This window comes from Tyto alba, unplaced genomic scaffold (genome assembly GCF_018691265.1).
Source record: "Tyto alba isolate M040663 unplaced genomic scaffold, T.alba_DEE_v4.0 Super-Scaffold_7, whole genome shotgun sequence".
Taxonomy (NCBI): domain Eukaryota; kingdom Metazoa; phylum Chordata; class Aves; order Strigiformes; family Tytonidae; genus Tyto; species Tyto alba.
In genome coordinates, this window is record NW_024881328.1 from 12,431,174 (window position 1) to 12,448,671 (window position 17,498).

General features: G+C 41.4%; 1 protein-coding gene across 6 annotated transcripts in view; it reads left to right on the forward strand.

Annotated features, from left to right (window-relative positions):
• Nucleotides 1-437: 437 nt before the first annotated feature.
• Nucleotides 438-17,498, forward strand: part of MYLK (myosin light chain kinase) — a 218,262-nt gene continuing 201,201 nt past the window's right edge. For 3 of the 6 annotated variants that reach the window (XM_033003368.2, XM_033003369.2, XM_033003372.2), the window contains exon 1: nucleotides 743-972. In XM_033003368.2, coding sequence (XP_032859259.2) covers nucleotides 810-972 — 163 coding nt within the window. In that variant the 5' untranslated portion in view covers nucleotides 743-809. Of the gene's footprint in view, nucleotides 519-742; nucleotides 973-14,180; nucleotides 14,254-17,498 lie in introns of those variants that run through there. The other 3 variants (XM_033003371.2, XM_042784279.1, XM_033003370.2) reach the window with 3 other exon arrangements.

The window sequence follows — 17,498 nt, forward strand, 5'->3', positions numbered from 1 at the left end:
ATACACATCCCATGCAAGCCCATAAACACAGCCCTCTATGCTTCCCCATCCGTGCACTCCCCATACAGTCCCCATACACACACACCGCCCTACACTCTCCATATGCACCTTAGACAGCCACCACGACCCTTTAGGCTCTTCTGTACACATCTATCTCATGCAGCGCCTCTAGACGCCCCTTCAGGCGCACCCCCCCCCCCCCCCCCACACACACACACAGAGCTCTATCCGCTGCCCCCCCACCCAGACCCCCCACCTGTGCGAGCCGCGCTCCACTGGGGCTGGGCCGGACTGGGGTGGCGTGGGGTGGGCTGGGGTGGGGTGGGGTGGGGTGGGCTGGGGTGGGGTGGGGTGGGCTGGCCGGGCCGGGGGCTGGGGGCCGGCCCCTCCCCGCCACCGCCGCTCGCTGTGGCGGGCCCGGGGCTCCCCCCCGGCCGCTGCCTGATAAAGCTCCGAGGCGGCCGCCAGCCCGCGCTGCCGGGGCAGGGAAGGAGTTAAAGGGAGCCGAGCCGGCCGCAGTGAGTATCGCCGCGGGCACCGCTTCCCCCGCGGGTTTCCACGCTTCCCCCGCTCCCGCGTGGGGCGGGCCGAGCCGAGCGGCAGGTGGGCTGCGGCCGGGGCAGCGCTCCCCGGCCCCGCTGGGCTCCCCCCGCCCGCTGCGCCCCAGGACGCAGAGGGAGGGGGGTACAGTGGCATCCTCCGGAGTGGGAGGCGGAGTGGGCGGAGAAGGAGGAGGGAAACCTGCTTCTCCGGAGGGCCGAGGTAGCCGCGCTGCAGTGGGGCAGCCCGGCGGCGCGGGCTGCGGGCACATGCCGGGTTTGGAGCCCCGGGGCCGCGGGTGTCCCGGGGGTGGCTCAGCCCAGCTCCGGGCCCTTCCCCGGGCAGAGCCCCCGCTGCGCTCCCGCGGCGAGAAGCGCTCACCTACGGCTCCCCTCCCAGAGTGCAATAATCGGAGAGCAAGCAAACCTGGTAGTAAGTACTTGTCATCTTTTATGTGTGATGTGTTAGAGTTTTATTGTTCTCTGTTGGCAGGTAGCAGGGGATTGTTGAGAACAAGCATTTACAAGCTAGCCTGTAATGATTATCTCTTTGGCTCGCCCTTGGACTTCTGAGCCTTTCAAATATAAGGGTACATATGTGGAGGCAAGTGTAGAAATGTTCCTTCCCTGCACATCTACATCTTTCATATTTCAGGCAAAATGTGTCTGTTGTTTTTTTTTTAACTTCGGCTGTTCTCAAAGTAATTTGTACCATGTTCTACAACACAATTAAGGTCTTGGAGAAGGATAAATCCCAGTAACACCACATAAACATACTGCGTAAGGATGGGGGAAGGAGATGAATACCTAAAATTATTAACTTGGGTGGGGGGAGGAGGAGGTGAAATCACTTCTCTGCAGGCTGCCTTTACTCTGTGGAGCAGTATGCTTTTTGGGATTCGTTGCCTTTTAATCCTTTTTCCTGTGTGTGCACATCTGGACTCTGGCCTGGCACCGCTCCCTGCACTCAGACTGGAAGGGAGTGGCATGGCACACTAGCAGGGGCTGGAGACCAGGGACCAAAAGACAGACAATCCTTCCCTTCTCTTACAGTTTAAAGATACTTTTTAGTCCCAGCCTTGTCTTCTGCAGAGTAAATCTATAGGAACACTTCTCCCAGAGTCAGGAAGCAGAATCAGAAGTGTTTAGAAGCCTAGATTATGCTCCCTACAAAGGGAATGACTGAGAGGATAAGTGCAAATGCCTGGTTCCCCACACCCTACTCTCGGAGGGTTTCCAAGCATCAAACCCTATGGCAGGTGAGCCTGGTGTTACATGACATGCAGATGGTGCGTTCCCCACTAAAACTCTTCAAAATGATGCCACCTCTTAGTAGAGAGCTGCAAATACCATTTCTGTCAGCGAAGCTGTAAGAGAAGGAGTAATTTCTCTCACATTTTAAATCCCAAACAGAATGACTGTCTCCCTCCCCCTATTTCCTGCACACGTCTTTATTTTGTTTTTTTTTCCTAGTGACTTGCATTATTATTTTCCAAATATGGTATGTGTCTTCCTGTGCAACTTTGTATTTGATGAGATGTTCCTGGAACTAGGCTTTAAGAGCGGATTTTAGGAACCTTCTGGTTTCAAAGCAGAATTATATTTACTAATAACTGTCAGATGGCACAAACAGTTAATTTTCATCTGGCATGTATCCACAGTGTTTTCTGTTTTCTCAAATTATACTAGTCATCTGTAGCTAGTCCCTATGTGCACTGTAGTTTGTAACACAGTGCTCACTATAGTGCGTTTTCACCTACATTACGCTTGTCCTCAACATTTTGCATTCTAACTCTACAGGTCAAGTGTTTTAACTCCAGCAGTAACTGGTGTGGCTTTGTTGGTTGTAGTAGGAGAATGTTGGCCACAAGAGGACCAGCCACTAGAAGGATAGGCAGCACGTCCTGTGCTGGGGTGTGCGATATGTTAATGGTATTTAACATTTTTAGAGAGACATGAGCAGAAAGAAAATGCCTGGTTTAATACACATCACAGATAGGATTTTATATAAATGTGGGAGGCTCGCACTACTTAATATCACTGACCCAATTTTTATTGGCCTTGTAGGGAAATCTTGAAAGGGCTGCTGCAAAGAAAGTTAGAAATCTGATACTTTGCTGTTGCAAGCATCTCTCCATTGCTTTAGTTGCCTTGCTACATGGTGCAGAGGAGGATGAAGGAAATAAATCAGTGAAGTTCTGTTGGTTTGCTTGTATAATGCTGAAAGGGAATTTACAAAGTCTGAAATAAGCAGTGATTACGTATTGTCATTGGCTTAAATTAAATTTAAGAGACACATGATTTTTCACCAGTTTTTGGTCTCTTTTGTGTTCTCCCTGACTCCTCCTTTAAGATCATTAGGACTTCCTCTGGGCGATGATCCTGTTTTTACAGTCAATCAAAATCCATACCAATATCCTTACGCAGGCCAAATACACTGTATTAGAAAGACTATAAACCAACAGCTACAAATTACTTTCAGAGCCCTCCTAAAACAAAATGCAGATGTAAATAGAGTTCAGAACTGCTCCAAATGCTGTGCCTCAAAGTTGTGGATGTCTAAATCCGGAAAGTGTGCTCAGAAGCTCTGTCTGAGACCATGTAGGGAGATGGCTGAAGTTTTTGGTTAGACGCTGGAGAACTGGGAGCCACAGTCTGTGGTTGTTGGACTCTTCTAGGTAGTTTGAGTTCAGGCCTGATCTTGAGCTGGAAGGGATCCTGGGCTGTTTCATCCTGTTTTTTCAGAAAGACTCTCCTTCATAAACTTGTCAAGCTCATATTGAAACATGCTGCAGTTGTTTTCTTTTGCTGTGTTTAGAGCTGTGCTCAATAGCTCTTCCAGACTTTACTCCACAGGCATGAGTTAGGAGGTAACGAAGGTAAATTTCTTCCCCCCACTCCTCCCCTTGGCTGGTTAATACCCTCTTCTCTCTGATGCTGAATTATTAATTTTTAACCTTCCATTGGAAAGTAGGATGTCCTTTCTCTCATCACTCTAGAAACATGTTGCTACACCTGTTGCAGTAGACTTCTTAAACTTTTTCTGAACCTGAATGATAACAGTGGCATTCACTGTTCCAGACAGGCTCTTAGCAAACCTTGTACAGTTGCCTTCATCCCCTTCACTGATGGAAATGCTTCCGCTATGTACATTAGGATTACATATGCTGTTTGGATTTCAGCACTGCATGCAGAAAAGATATGATTAATCTATAGCGCTGAAAAGGATTCATTAGTGAAGCCAAACGGATCCAGGTAGGATGGACTCTGGACTTTTTAATTTAAATTTATCACAGCTTTAAATGTCATCTATGTTGTCTGTGATTACAGTATGGGTTTTTCTAAAATCTGTGTCTTTCCTGAGCAATTGTAACAAGTCTGTTGAATGTGCTTCAGCGAGGTCTGTCTCTAATAATGTCTTCATTAAGCCTCTCTACAAACAGAAGAGTAAACTAATTGCCAGTCTAACACGTCATTTGGCTCTGCGAACAAGCTACCAAATGCTAAGTTATGAATGGAAACCTAAAAGGTTCATTTGCAACCTGCTACGTGAAAGAAATACCAAAGGGAAATTAAAATACACTTGTACATCTTTTGTTGTTGCTGTTGCCATTAAAGCTGATACAGAATTCCAGTTTAATTTTCCTTGGAATCTTGACTAATTTCATAAACTTTTTTTGCCTCTGAAGTTCCAGCAGCTGCTCCCTATATAAAAGCTAGAAATAACTGGTTCTCCTTTAGTAGGAATGAAAGGAGAATTGGGCTCTATAGAAATGAGGAGATTAGAGCTCCATGAGGCATATACTCATTTAATGCTGTTGAAAACCAAACCCGCTCGAATAATCTTAACTCTCACTTCTGGTGAGCTGAAATTCTGGGGGAAAAAAAAATTCCCTTAGTGACTTATTAACAAAGGCTTTTCAGGTTTACTGGGATTTATCATGTGAGCCTAATCTACCTTTTGTTCATCCAGTTGGCAGGCTTTAAGATTTAAAAGGGTCTGCAGAAACTCCTCCCCCAAACTCCTTATTTAATTAAGAGGCTTGGTGCATTATTTACATTTGAGTCTTCTATTTATGTGGGAACAATGAGTTGGGGCTAACATATTGTAAAATATTTGTGAGTGCTGCATTATAAGCAGAGATGGGGAAAAGAAATGGAAACTCTGGCTATACCTTCAAATTTACACTGACTTGTAGGAGTCACTCAATGTCTGGAAGCAAGGCCACTCCTATATAAATATTAAAGTATAAATACAGGTGTGCAACTCTTAAAACAAATCTCCCTGCCTTTGTAGGTGATTAAAGATCCTGGATGCAACACAGTCTTTATTTGCTTCTATGGGAGCTCTCCAGAGTCATTCGGGTGTGCAGATGCCTTGCACATACCACTGTTTTGCATATTTTGCTTTGGTTGTTCAAAGACAGATTGGTAGCTGTAGTTTTCTCACTGGTTCCTCTAGTTTATTCTCCTCCCCCACTCCATTCATTGCTGTAGCTGTGAGCATCAAGTTGCAGATAAAACGATTTTTGAGAGAGCAATGGGATGTGGCTCTTGCCAAAGGCAATTAAGTGCTTAGGATTACAGTGTGCTTTACAAAGTGTGTTCTTGCTGAATCCCTTTCCTCTTCTGCTTGCTGGCACAAAGCAGTTTCTTGGCACTTAGCTTTGTTATAACAAGTCTGAGCATTGCTAAACTTCACTACAGTGTGTCAGGTCTCTAAATAAGTATAGCAAGCTGCAATGTTTTATGTTTTGACAACAGTCTTGCTGGTAATTCTTCAGTAAGAGTCAGTTTGACCTCAACACCTCTGCTGTAATTGGATTAAATTCACTCACTTGCCAAAAACATGGCCAGCTGATGGCATATTAGTTATTCAGACTGAAGTGCTGTTTTGTATGCGTGGGATTCTTGGTGCCAAAGTCTTTTTTAGGGCTTGTGATGCAGCTGATAGGCCATAGGATACAGAATTGTCACTGAGGGGTGTTTTCAGTTATTTTTTCATCAAGAAAGGATTAAAACAGACCATACATTCTGTTTAAAAGTAGAGGATTTAACCTGTGGGAGAAGGAAGAGATGGTCTCGTTGCCAGTCATGTGCATCACTTGCTGTTTCTTCTTGAGGAAACATGATAAATTGCTGTGTCCACAGGTGGTCTGAAGCTGCAGACCTCCTGGCTGAGGGAAGTGAGTGATGGCAAGTGCTGTTTTACACACCTACTGCAGTTTATTTCTAATTGTTGCACAGCAGGTTAAGACCATTGATCCAAGCTGCCTTTTTACTGTTGCTTCTGTTATTCTTCAGGTGTCTTGTGATCCTGGGGTATGTGCAGAGCGACAGGATGATATCTGAACAGAAAGATGTACCCAAAATGATACTGGAGCTGTGTAGTGAAGGATAATCTGACTGCCAAGCCTGTAGTTTCATCCCAAAACCTTTTATATACTGTCTAAACTAGTGTAATTCAGCTTTCAGTGGGAAATGCTGCTAAGTAGCAAAAATCATTATCCTGATTGTTAACCTTAGCAAAATATTAGGGGATGAGTGGTTAATGGGGAGACCAAGGACTGAGTTGCAAATGCTCTTACAAAGAGGATCAGGATTTGCATGGCTGGAGAGACACAGTAGTACTTGGTCTGGCATAGACGCTCTCTGAGATACTCCAAATAATGAAAGGATCCCTGTTTTGTGAGTTAGCTGTTCTTATCTGCATGGAAGTACTGCAAGCTTCCTGTTTGCTTCTAAGGCCTAGAATAGTTGGGTTTTGCAGACAGCATGAATCAAAGGAACTACAGCTACCAGGTCTTAGTTCTTATCAGGACATTGTTGCATTTGAATTCAAGGTGATGTTGTTTTCTTAAGTGCTATAAACCGATCAATACTTATGGTGCAAAACAATAGATAAACGAGGTGATACAAGGATGGGAGATTTTTCATATCTACTAAGTGACAGTCACAATTCCATTTACTGTGTAAATGTGCAGTGCAAACAATAACAAGAATGCCTTCTTTAATACCCCATTATAAAATGTACGTAGTTGTGCAATCATATTTTCTGCAGTGTTAACTCTTAGGAAGTTGTCTCAACAGAATAAATGTATCATTCCATTAATTCCTGATAATGATGCAAGCAGTTTGTTAAATACTGAAAGCTTTTTCCATTAACATATTTAATTTTATGTCATGTATTTGGAATCGGTGTCATTTTAAAAAATAAAAAAAAAAAAATAAAAAAAACCCACACACACACAAAAAAAAAAAAACCAAAAAAAAACCCAAACAAACACCTGACCATATCTCCTGAGCATGCATTAACAGTCTGAATGGGTAAAGAAAATGTGTAAGGGCAGGTTCTGGAAAGATCATTCAAAGTAGGTCAGGGACCCACTGTCTCTATGGTCTTACACCATTGATTATATCAAAATGAAAGTTACGAAACAGAAGCAATAAGCAGGCTGTGTTTAAAATACACAGGAAATCAAAATTTGGTAAGTGCCCTGTTTTACTTGGGTTATTTGCCTTAGATCTTTTATGATCATAAGCTTTCTTTTCCTTTGGTGGAAGAGGAGGAAGGTATTAAGTCAATGCTTCATGTTTGAAAGTGTGTTACTAGCTCTCCACATCACTAGTTCCAAGTCTAGCCTAGCTTTAGTGGTGAGAAACCCTTTCTGCTTTGTGCAGACTACATTTACTCCAGTGCTGTCATCGGTTAGATTGGTGGGATCTGCCTGTAGACATGCCGCCACAGTTTAAGCTCTGGCTTTCTGGCTGTGGTGGCTCAGGGGGTGTATCTCAGGCAGTGCCTGTGAGACAGTCACAGAAGGAGCCCTGGCTTTGAAATGTAGCAGCTGGTGTATGGGTGTCTCACCCCCAACATCAGAGCAGTGCAATTCCTCTGACCTCAACAGAGTTGCAGCATTCATGGTTTTCAGTAATGTGGGAGTGAAACTGGGCCTATATTCTTTTAACTGGTCTATTTAGCAGCTCTTTTCCATATGCAGTCTCCATGCCAGTGACAGGAGCTTCCTGGAACTGACAGGAGACACAAAAGACCCTCTTCTCTAAATCACTGGACCTTAAGAATATTGAAAGGATGTTACAACAAGCCTCATAATACACTATTGTCAGGGTCTCTCTGAGGATGCCTGCAGTGGTATCATACCTCTAGGCTTTCCAGAGGGGGTGTGATGACCTCACATGGAAGAAAATAGAAGAGTAATGATTTGGGTGGCTGTGAGGAATTTTATGGTACCACTTCCCCTGGCTGTAACTTGAAACCAGATGGAGGTATTTAGTGCTGACTGAACTCGTATTGGTAAGAGGCACGCAAATATCTGAGCATGCATCATGCAGTTTTTTTAGGAAGAGATCCTGGCTTGTGTGACTACGCATGTGTGGGTGCATCTTTCTCATGGACATAGGAGCAGTGAAACAAGGTTTGTTTCATTTTCTTCTTCATTTCCCTTTCTTCTTCCTACTCATCTTCCTGTTCCTTTGCAGCATAGTAGTTTTTCATGTTGCTGTGAAAATGTCCATATTCGTGAATGGAGTGAACACATTTGAATGGAAGAGGCTGCTGGACTTTCAAGTCTGAATTTCAACATTCCCAGGGGAATTGGCAGCATTTGCAACATGCGCTACCTTCAGCCCTGCTCAGGGATGTGCCTTAACAGCATGTAGTACTCTTGCAGGAGAGTTTGTGGCAAGCTGCCTCCGTTTTGCTGGCCAAATAGGCTTGAGTTAGAGAAATACATTTTTTATTATTTTCTTGGCAATCAATACAAACTTCTGATCACTGATTCAGATACTGAGGAACAAGACCACCACAAACAGTTATGAAGTCACTTACCTAAATACTTATTAAGCCCTTTCCCTCATAGTCTCCACTTGCTGCGTGCTCGCAGGTTGCAGAACGGCAGCAGCGCTGAGGCAGGCTGTCCCTTGGAGGTGTCCCTGCCCCCTTTGCCATGGAGGGCCCCACAGAGCGTCTCCGGCCCTCAGCAGCCCACATTTTATTTCCTTAACACCTTGTATCCAGGTGCTTCTCTGGCTGATGGATGTTTTGGTGTGGTGGTCAGGCTCTGTCATGTGGTGGTTTTCCCCGCTGGGGCTCCCCTTGGTGCCGGAGCTGGCGGGAACCAGCTGGAACCAGCTTGGGGGGGCTCATGGCGTCCTGACAGGCCGCCCCGCTGCGAAGCCTGTCACTTACACCAGTTACAATGTCGTTACATGAGAGACGTGAATAAAGGTGTGGCCGTGGGATGGCAGTGAGCATCCATGAGGGAATCCCCTCCCGCTGAGGGGCAGGTGAGGAGGCAGGAGCTGTGCTGTGTCCTGCAGGCATGGACGGCCTGAGCGCCTACCAGGAAGGCTCCAGAGCGCTCACTCCATTTTGCCTCAGCCCTGACCTGTGGGACGAAAAAGTTTTTGCAACTGATGGGGAATTTTGCTCAAGTTACATGCTTAAGTCAGCCTGAATGTAGATACTGGGCTACTTACTGATCAATTAAGCACATCTGATGCAAAGTAGAAGTCAGTGTGGCTGTTTAAAAGGCTGCTTTATGTGTGTTTTCTTCAAATGCTTCTAACCTTAGTCAGCAGAAGTATTGCTCCTTCATTTTATCTGAAATTGTGCCATTATCTATTTTATCTCAGATGACTAATAAAGTATTTAATTCCCATTCAATCTATTTAGCTCTTACCGGATATGAAACTTGAAGTTCTATTCCTTCTTCAAGGTATTTCCAAGATATAGCTGTGGACGTTGAGGTACGGAGATCAGATTGGTAGTCCTGGTGAGCCTGAAAAGAAGTGGGGGTTTGGTTCCTGACTGGATCACAGTGACATCCAGAAAATGAGGTTGCAAAAGCTAAGGACTTGCATGGCATCTCAGCATCAAGGACAGAAAGTCAGAGATGTTCAAATCCTTTTCCAGGTAAAATAGTGTGGGCCTTACTCCTTTTTCCACATGTGTGATCCTGACCTTAGACTTAATGTAGTATCCTTTAACTGCAGACTCCTTATTACTTTATCCTTTTTGCCTTGTCTGTGATGACAAAAGTAAACATAAATGTGTAAATACATTTTAGTACTTGATGTTAATTGTTTTGGGTTTTACTTAATCATATTTTACTTTGCCTGTCAACTAAGGTAACCTGCTTTGAACTTGATGTTATTGTTCATCAGTGCATGAGCACTGTGCAGGTTCCAACATGTGTGACAGGCAACTGTATATTACATTAGCAATGTATAGTTATTGATACTGGTGTAGGGAACTGAAATAACATAGCCTACTTCTCAACAAATTAAGGAGGAGAAAAATGCATGGTGTTTCACGTCCCTTCATTCCTGGTACGTGTTCTGTGGTGAATGGAATTTACTATATAGCTTTCTAGCGCTAGTTCTTTTCTAGCCAGTATTATTGTAAGCATAACATCTTGACACAGACTGTGTCAAGGGCAGGCATAAGATTTAACTTTGTCAAATCTTGTTAATTTGTGATCTGTGTAGCATAGAAATTTTTTCCCCAAGAACCAAACGAAAATATTTTTTTAAAAAAGCGCAAGAGTTACAAACTAATGAACTAAATTGAACCTCAAAACAAAGGATTTATTGTCTTGAAGACAAACTTGCTGTAATTGCACTTCCTGTGCAGTATTTTTTTTCTTCTGTCCAAGGTTATATTTCACTTACAAGACAGGAAATTCAGCTTTGCTGATTAAATTTTTTTTCAGATATAAATAACTTACTGTGTTCAAAGACAGTGTTCATTTAAAAAGTGCTTCTAAAATGAAACTTTGTGATGAGTTAATTAAATTAAAATCTTGGTTTACCTGTGTTGGTAAAATAATTATGGATGTCTGTACAGTGTGTACAGATGTAAAAGGTGCTTTCAGGGGGAAAGGTGTTAAAACAAAAGCTCTGGCACCTGTAACTGGTCTAAATTGTTTTATTTACTATTTTTTGCTGTTTGTATCTGTCACTGTCCCACTTCCACCCCTGTCATGAGGGGTAATGAATATGTTTATTTTCTATCAACTTGCTCCTTTGCTGGGGTTAGAGTACAGATAAAATAACAAAATTAATCGAGAAACCGCACAGGAGGAAGAATACCAGCCATGTGTGTATTTTATTGCATTGCATTGTTTATGGGTAATTATCATTAGATACTAAGAGACAGTGGTCAGCATGCTGGCAGAAAGCAGATCTCTAAAACAATATTCCTATATTAAACCATGTGATGAATTCTAGTCTGGCTGTCACAGTGGCAGGAGATCCTTTTCTGAAGCCTTGTTGAATCTTGGTCATTGCTTATTTTCAGGAAGTGGTGTAATGAATGGGAATGCTGAGCATACCTAAAAAATGAATAACATTAAAACTGCTTCAGCATTCCAGTTAGCCCAGGGTTGTGTCCAACAAGTTAACAAGATTCTTCAACAGCCTTTTTTTGAGATTCACTTATCTCCCTACCTCTCCAGTTTCCACAGCTCTTGTGTTAAGAATATTAAAGGATACGTACCTGCTTAGTCCTTTAAGTTTCCATCTATGACCTGTTGTGCAGGAATTTGTTTAATCCCTTTTTGAATTCATGGACATCCTTTGCCTTCACAGCCTTGTGTGACAGCAAGTTCCAGGAGCTTGTAACCTGCTGGGTAAACAAGTATTTTTTTTATTTAAATGGATCTGTTACATTTCCATTTGGTTGCCCTTTTCTGCACCCCTCTAACATTACTATGTCCTTTTTGGTATGTGGAGAGCAGATCACAATACTCCTGTTGTGGGAGCACTCGGACTGTGTGAAGTGGCAGAAATGCTCTGTCTTGCTCTCTTTCTGATGATGCCCTGTCTTCTGCTGTTTTTTTTGACTGCTGGTGAACACTGAGCCAGTGACTTTAAAGAACTGTTGAGGATGGCTCCAGCTTCTGAGTAGAAGCAGTTAGAGCTGATATTGCCGAGATGAATTACTTAAAGTTTATCTACACTAAAAGCCTACCTGCCAAATTTTTTTCCAGTCAGTTAGTTTTGTCATTGATGAACATGCTGAGTAACACTCGTCCCAGCACTGACCTCAGGGATTGAACTGCTGATTTCTATCCATTTTAAAAAGTGTCTCATAAGCTCTATCCTTTGCTTTCTTATTTTTTCTAATGTGCTTACTCTTATTATGAATGAAGTTGGACTCTACTGGAGTGTGCTTCCCTGTTTTCCCTACACAGACCTTCCTGTAGCTGGGAGTTACTCAGGCAGGATCTGTGAGTCCTCCAGTACAGATGCTCTCTATAATGCTGGCCTACACACCTTGGCTAGTGGGTCTTCAAATTCATATTTGAGTTTCTTCAGAATTCGTGTGAACATTGTTCTGTCCCAGTGAGTTACTAACATCTAACTTCCTTGTTTGGTCTAGTATTCCCTGAGTGTACTTCAGATTGATCTGGCTACTCTGCCTGATTTGCAACCAACGGTGCAATGGGTGTGGAAATCTCCCCAAAGATTTCAGCAGCAAGGACTGATGTAAAGAATTCACTGAGCTTTTCTGCTACAGTTTTATCATCCCCATTTGCCCCTTTTACACCTTTGTCATCCAGCAGTTTAACTGCTTTCCTAGCTGGCTTCCTGTTGTTGATGTATTTAAAGAGCTGTTCACTAGCACAGTGATCTTTGTTTACAGGCACTTTTTGGATTGTCTTTTAGCCCTCTTAATTTCCTGCTTACATTTGACTTGCTGTGTTGTATGGGCTTCCCTGTCTTTACTTAAGCAATCCATTTTTTCTGAGAGCTGACCTATGCCCTGCAATACTCTCTTAACTCTCTCTGAGGCTTCTTGTTTTTTGAACTGCTCCTTTTTAGTGTCCTCCTTCTTCCTTGCCACATCCTTATATAGTTCCCTTTTTTAAAATTGAATATCTGTACACTGGCTTTGTTTTGTGACCCTTAGTATCAGTGTCATTCTTTGTGTTACCTAACAGGTAGTCTGTATAGCTTTCTCTGTTTTGGATTGTACCCTGTACTTTTTCACTGAAGAACTGTATATTGATCTAGAATAACAACTGATACTTTATCATCCCTTTCTTTTTCACATGGGCAAATACTGAGTATTTCTGAATGTCCTCATGTGTTGTTGATATATGGCAGCTGTTAGTAATGTAATACTTTGTGGAAGCCATCAGTTAAAATTGAGAGGCACAAGCTGGGTGTGAAGTTGTTCTGGGTGGTAATGGAGCTACCTATATTACCTTTTGGATACACACAGTATATGCAGTGACAGTTGAAACTTTGCACTAATATATATTCCAGCACAGGATTTCATAAAATTCAAACCCCCTGCATTTAAAACAGCCAGGAAGAAGGTAGCCTCCTTTTTCCGGTTCTGCAAACATGGAAAAAACCTGAAGGAGAATACTCTGTGGCTGTATGAAATGTCTCTGTAGACATGTTTACGTGAAGTGTGTTTATATTCATTTCACCTCAGTTACTGGAAGATTGTCGTCCTTCCATCAAGCATGTGAATGCTTTTGAAGGAGCAACACAGAAGTTTATTCTCTACAGATGCACTTTGAAGGTCTACTTTTGCAGATGCAATCCAGCATTGAAACAAGATATGTGAACGAGTTGATTAATATTGCTTAGCTACTCGAAGCTAATATTAACCATTAACACCTAGGTAGCTGAATAAACCTAGTACTGTGTTCTCTATGCACTATATCAGTAAAGTCACATACATTCTTTTTACTAGGACCACAGGATTGGAGTGTTTGGGTTTTTTTCTGGGCCACATCCAGTACCTGCTATAGCAGTCACCTTGCATTCTGTAAATAGAAACACCTAAATTTGCAGAGCTTGTCTGCTTGAGCCTCTACTTAACTTGTGAGTGCTGGACCAATCTTGCTTCAGATCTATGTGCATGTGCTTTGTTGTTGAAGGTCTTGGGTCAAGCTTCCTACATACCTGCCTGCACCAGAAAGCTGTTGGAAATGTACACGCTGTCTCTGTGTGATGATTTTGCTGATGAGTTGCAGGAGTTCCTCATCATATGAGGAGCTAAATAATGAAGTAGAATTGTATACTCTAAAAGTTACTGCAGAAAAATGAAAGTGAAATTGTCTAGAGAGATTTCTTCATCAAAGCTGACTGGAATATGACACCTGTGGTGAAAACCTGTACCTCATCACTTTGTTGTAATAAATGCAAGGGAAATGATGTTAAGTGAAACAGTTGCTGAAAGATGAATTGGACTTCATGATGCTGAAGACTTCTTACAGTCCTGTATCTGACTAATCCAGTCTCTTGAGTGATTTCTTATCAAATGAAACTTAAGAGGCTGTCAGGATCTTTTGTGATCATTGGATTCTGTGGAGATATTTAGCTGTGGAATTGTTCTCAGTGCCAGGCTTCAGAAGGATTTTATTTGTTATCTATATATCATTTTCTACTTTACTGTTAGACTGGTAAGTTTATGTAGCTATGCCAGCCAAACTTCACTTGTCTGGTATTTAGGTACCAATAATTTCAACAGCATATTAATTTATGGTTTTTTTTAACTGTAAAATACCTTCATTAATGTGAATTATTTGCAGGATTTCTACTAGACTTTTTTTCAAATGGTATGGTCAAATACACTGTTCTTACTACTTTCACCACTAGGTTTCAAAACACCTCACAAAGAAGTATTGGGGGAAAGGAGTTTGAAAGGAATTCTCTAAGACTTGAAAAAAAGGTAAGCAAGGTGAATCTTCTGATTCTATGTCTGAATGCATATTTGTCATATTCTAACTAAAACCAGTGTAGGAATTCACTGACTAAAACTTGAGTGAATATACTTGCATTACCTGTAATGTAGGCTTAGTCTAGATTTAGCTTAATATACTGGAGAAAAAAAAATATAAACAGAAAAGTCACTTATAAATGCAAATATACACACAAGAATGTTTAGGTATTAACAAATATTTAAGTTTTTACCTTTAAACTGCATGCTTCTTATGCAGAATTTCTGGAGCTCATTGGAGAATTTATTTTTGGGTGAATTTTTTAGCTGAACTAGTCTCTAATGTAAGACTTTGCCCTGTACTTGCATTATTATTAGTTCTGTTGGTTCAGCTGGATTAATTAGCTCAAAAATATGTAATTAACTTAGTGGCAAGCCAAAATATGAATTCCTTCCATGAGAGACTTAATGTAAAAAGAGTTTTCAGAGGTTAACTCTGACTTATTATCCATAGCTATTCCACCACATCTGCAGACCAGGAAGATTTATAGAAGCTTATAAACTGGACATGAAGCTATTATTAGCTAACTTTTGGAAATTTGTAGCCTGAAAAATAAATAAAAAATATTAAAAATCACCCTTTAAACTTATTACCTGGACCCCCTGTACCTCGCCCCTTCCAGATAACAAAGCTATTCATTCTCTTCCATCTTCAAATGAGAGAATCTGAACATGCTTTATAGGAAAAATGCTCTGCAGAGTTTCCAGGCTTACAGGAGACAGACTTCTGGAAACTAAAAAAAAAAAAAAAAAGCTTACTATAAAAATAAAAAGCTTTGAACTGTTTGACAAATACTGAATCTCAACTTGGGAAAACAAAACCTGAGCTTAGGTTCAGTGTCAGGACTTGATGCTGTTATTTTGAACAGTTCTGGTTAACTTAAATTCAGAACAAGGGCTGACTGCTCCCTTTTGTATTATGGAGTTACGTAGTACAACAATTAACTTTGAGCTGTGTTTCACCAGCTGCTGTGAAAACACTGAGGAAGACCTTGTCACTCTGCCCCCAAAGAGTTTTGCCCAAGATACTTACATTGCAGTGATTTATATATATATATATATATATATATATATATATATATATATATATTTTATGGAGAGCTGTACTGATATGATGAAACTGAATAGTTGTGATTTGTTTGTTTCTTTAATCTAGAGGGATTTGCTGTGCTTCTGCTTTTACTCCCTGCTTTTCAGAATTGTGGGTCTTTTCATTGGTCTTTTAACAACACAAGTTATTGAGTATGTTACAACATATCTCCTAGAGAACCATCTGGTTTTTCATTTGAGAAAGAAAGATAGGACACCAAAATTACATGCAACTTTTTTTTTTCCTCATTTGTTACCTTTTCTCATGCTTTAGAAGAAAGACATTATCAAATTTAGATTTCTGTAGCTTGTTTCCAGCCCCTGGGTTTTGGTATGTATTTCTCTGAGATAACTTTAGCATCTGGTACTGCTAGTTTCCCTCTGAAAGTACTTCTGCTCTGTGTGATAAGAAACCTTGTAGCTATCTTAGACTGAACTTTGTACATTTTTTTGGCTACAATAAATGTATATGTATATATTTATATTTTTAAATATATTTTCCCCAACCTCCAAATCATTGTCATGCCCCATTTAATTACCTCCAGACTCTTTCAATGCCTTTTTAAGGGTTTATATAGATAACTCCACTGACAAGGCAGAAGTCTGTGACTTACTGGCTCATGTGTGACAGGACTTTCATTTGCTTCAGTGAGGCAGTAGACATTTTCCATTACTTGTGTGTGCGTCAAACTGAGAGGCCTTGCCTGCACTTTGAGCTCTCCAAAATGGTAAATTTAAACCCAAACACTGGGGAAAAAAATGCTAATGCTCTATGCTTTTTGAAGAAAAAAGGGGAAAAAAACAAAAGAGAGGCAGAACTAACTAGGCCCTGGGGATTGATCTTGACTGTGCCTTATTACCACAGCTTTATCCTTTCCAGTTCTTAAAGATTCTGTCAGTTAATGAACTCCGATGACCTGATTAATGCATTGGAGGGATGCCTATAGATTGTGGTATTGATATTGTTTCCAGATGGCTTCCTGGCAGGCAGATTGGCAACAAGATGTCATCTTTGTGGTGATGAGGGGGAATAGTTTGGATTTTTTTTTTTTTTATATTTTTTTTTATGGAGCTTGTTTTAGCAAATAAATACCAGTCATTGGGTCAGTTACTCTGAAAAACAGTAGCCTTGTGGTAAGCTGAATTCTGTAGATTTATTGGAGTCTATAGAATAATACAGTAAAAGGATATGATATCTATATTGCTTACAGAGACTTAAAAGCCCTGTAATACCTGATGCTCCTTCAGTCAGCAGGGAGCTGTCTTTTGAAGCTGCATGTATCCTGTGCATGTGGAATCTATGGGATAATCCCAGACATGTTTCTTGGGGCAAATACAGGATTTCACAGGACTTAATTCAGAGACTTGAGTTCAGTCAATGCAGCAGGCAGCAGCTGTTAGAAATTCTTGAGACACCACTGTTTAGGAATTGCCTTCCTGTGTTTTGTGCTTCACTCAGGTAGCACTGATCTGTCTTAATATAGGTGTGAAAGGGTTATAACTGAATTGCTGACGGTATCCAGGGGGTCAGAATAAATGACTGAACTGTCCTTTCTAACCCGCCTCCCTGTCCCTTTGTGACAACAGTGTAGTGTCCTATCCACTCTTCTGTGCTGACAAGAAATAACTTCTCTTTTGTGACACACTGTTTTGTTTACATGATGGCCACATGTACAGCTGGTTCCATTTAACCCATGAAATGGTTTGTGAAGTGGCTTCTTATTTTTATTGTTAAAGCAAAGATTAACCTCTAATCCCCTTTTCTTTACAAGCGGATTTCTTTCATATATTAATATATAAGTGAAGACTTTTGGGGCAGAAGAATCAGCTGAATATTGGAAGTGTCACAGTGCAGTTCCTCCTTTGGATAAGAGTTCTTTTGCTCTTAGAAAAAAGTTTAATTTCTCTGAAAGGAAAGGAGACAGATTCAGGGGGAAGTCCCTATCCTAATAAACTGAAAATTAGCTTATTTTCTTGCCGTGATTTGCAAGCTGTGTTGTTTCACTGTCACTAACCCACTTTAAAACCAGTTCAGCTGTGTCTAGATGAGTTTTTCTCTGTGCAAGCAGTAGTGTACATACATTTGTGCATCATAAGTCGTAAGGAAT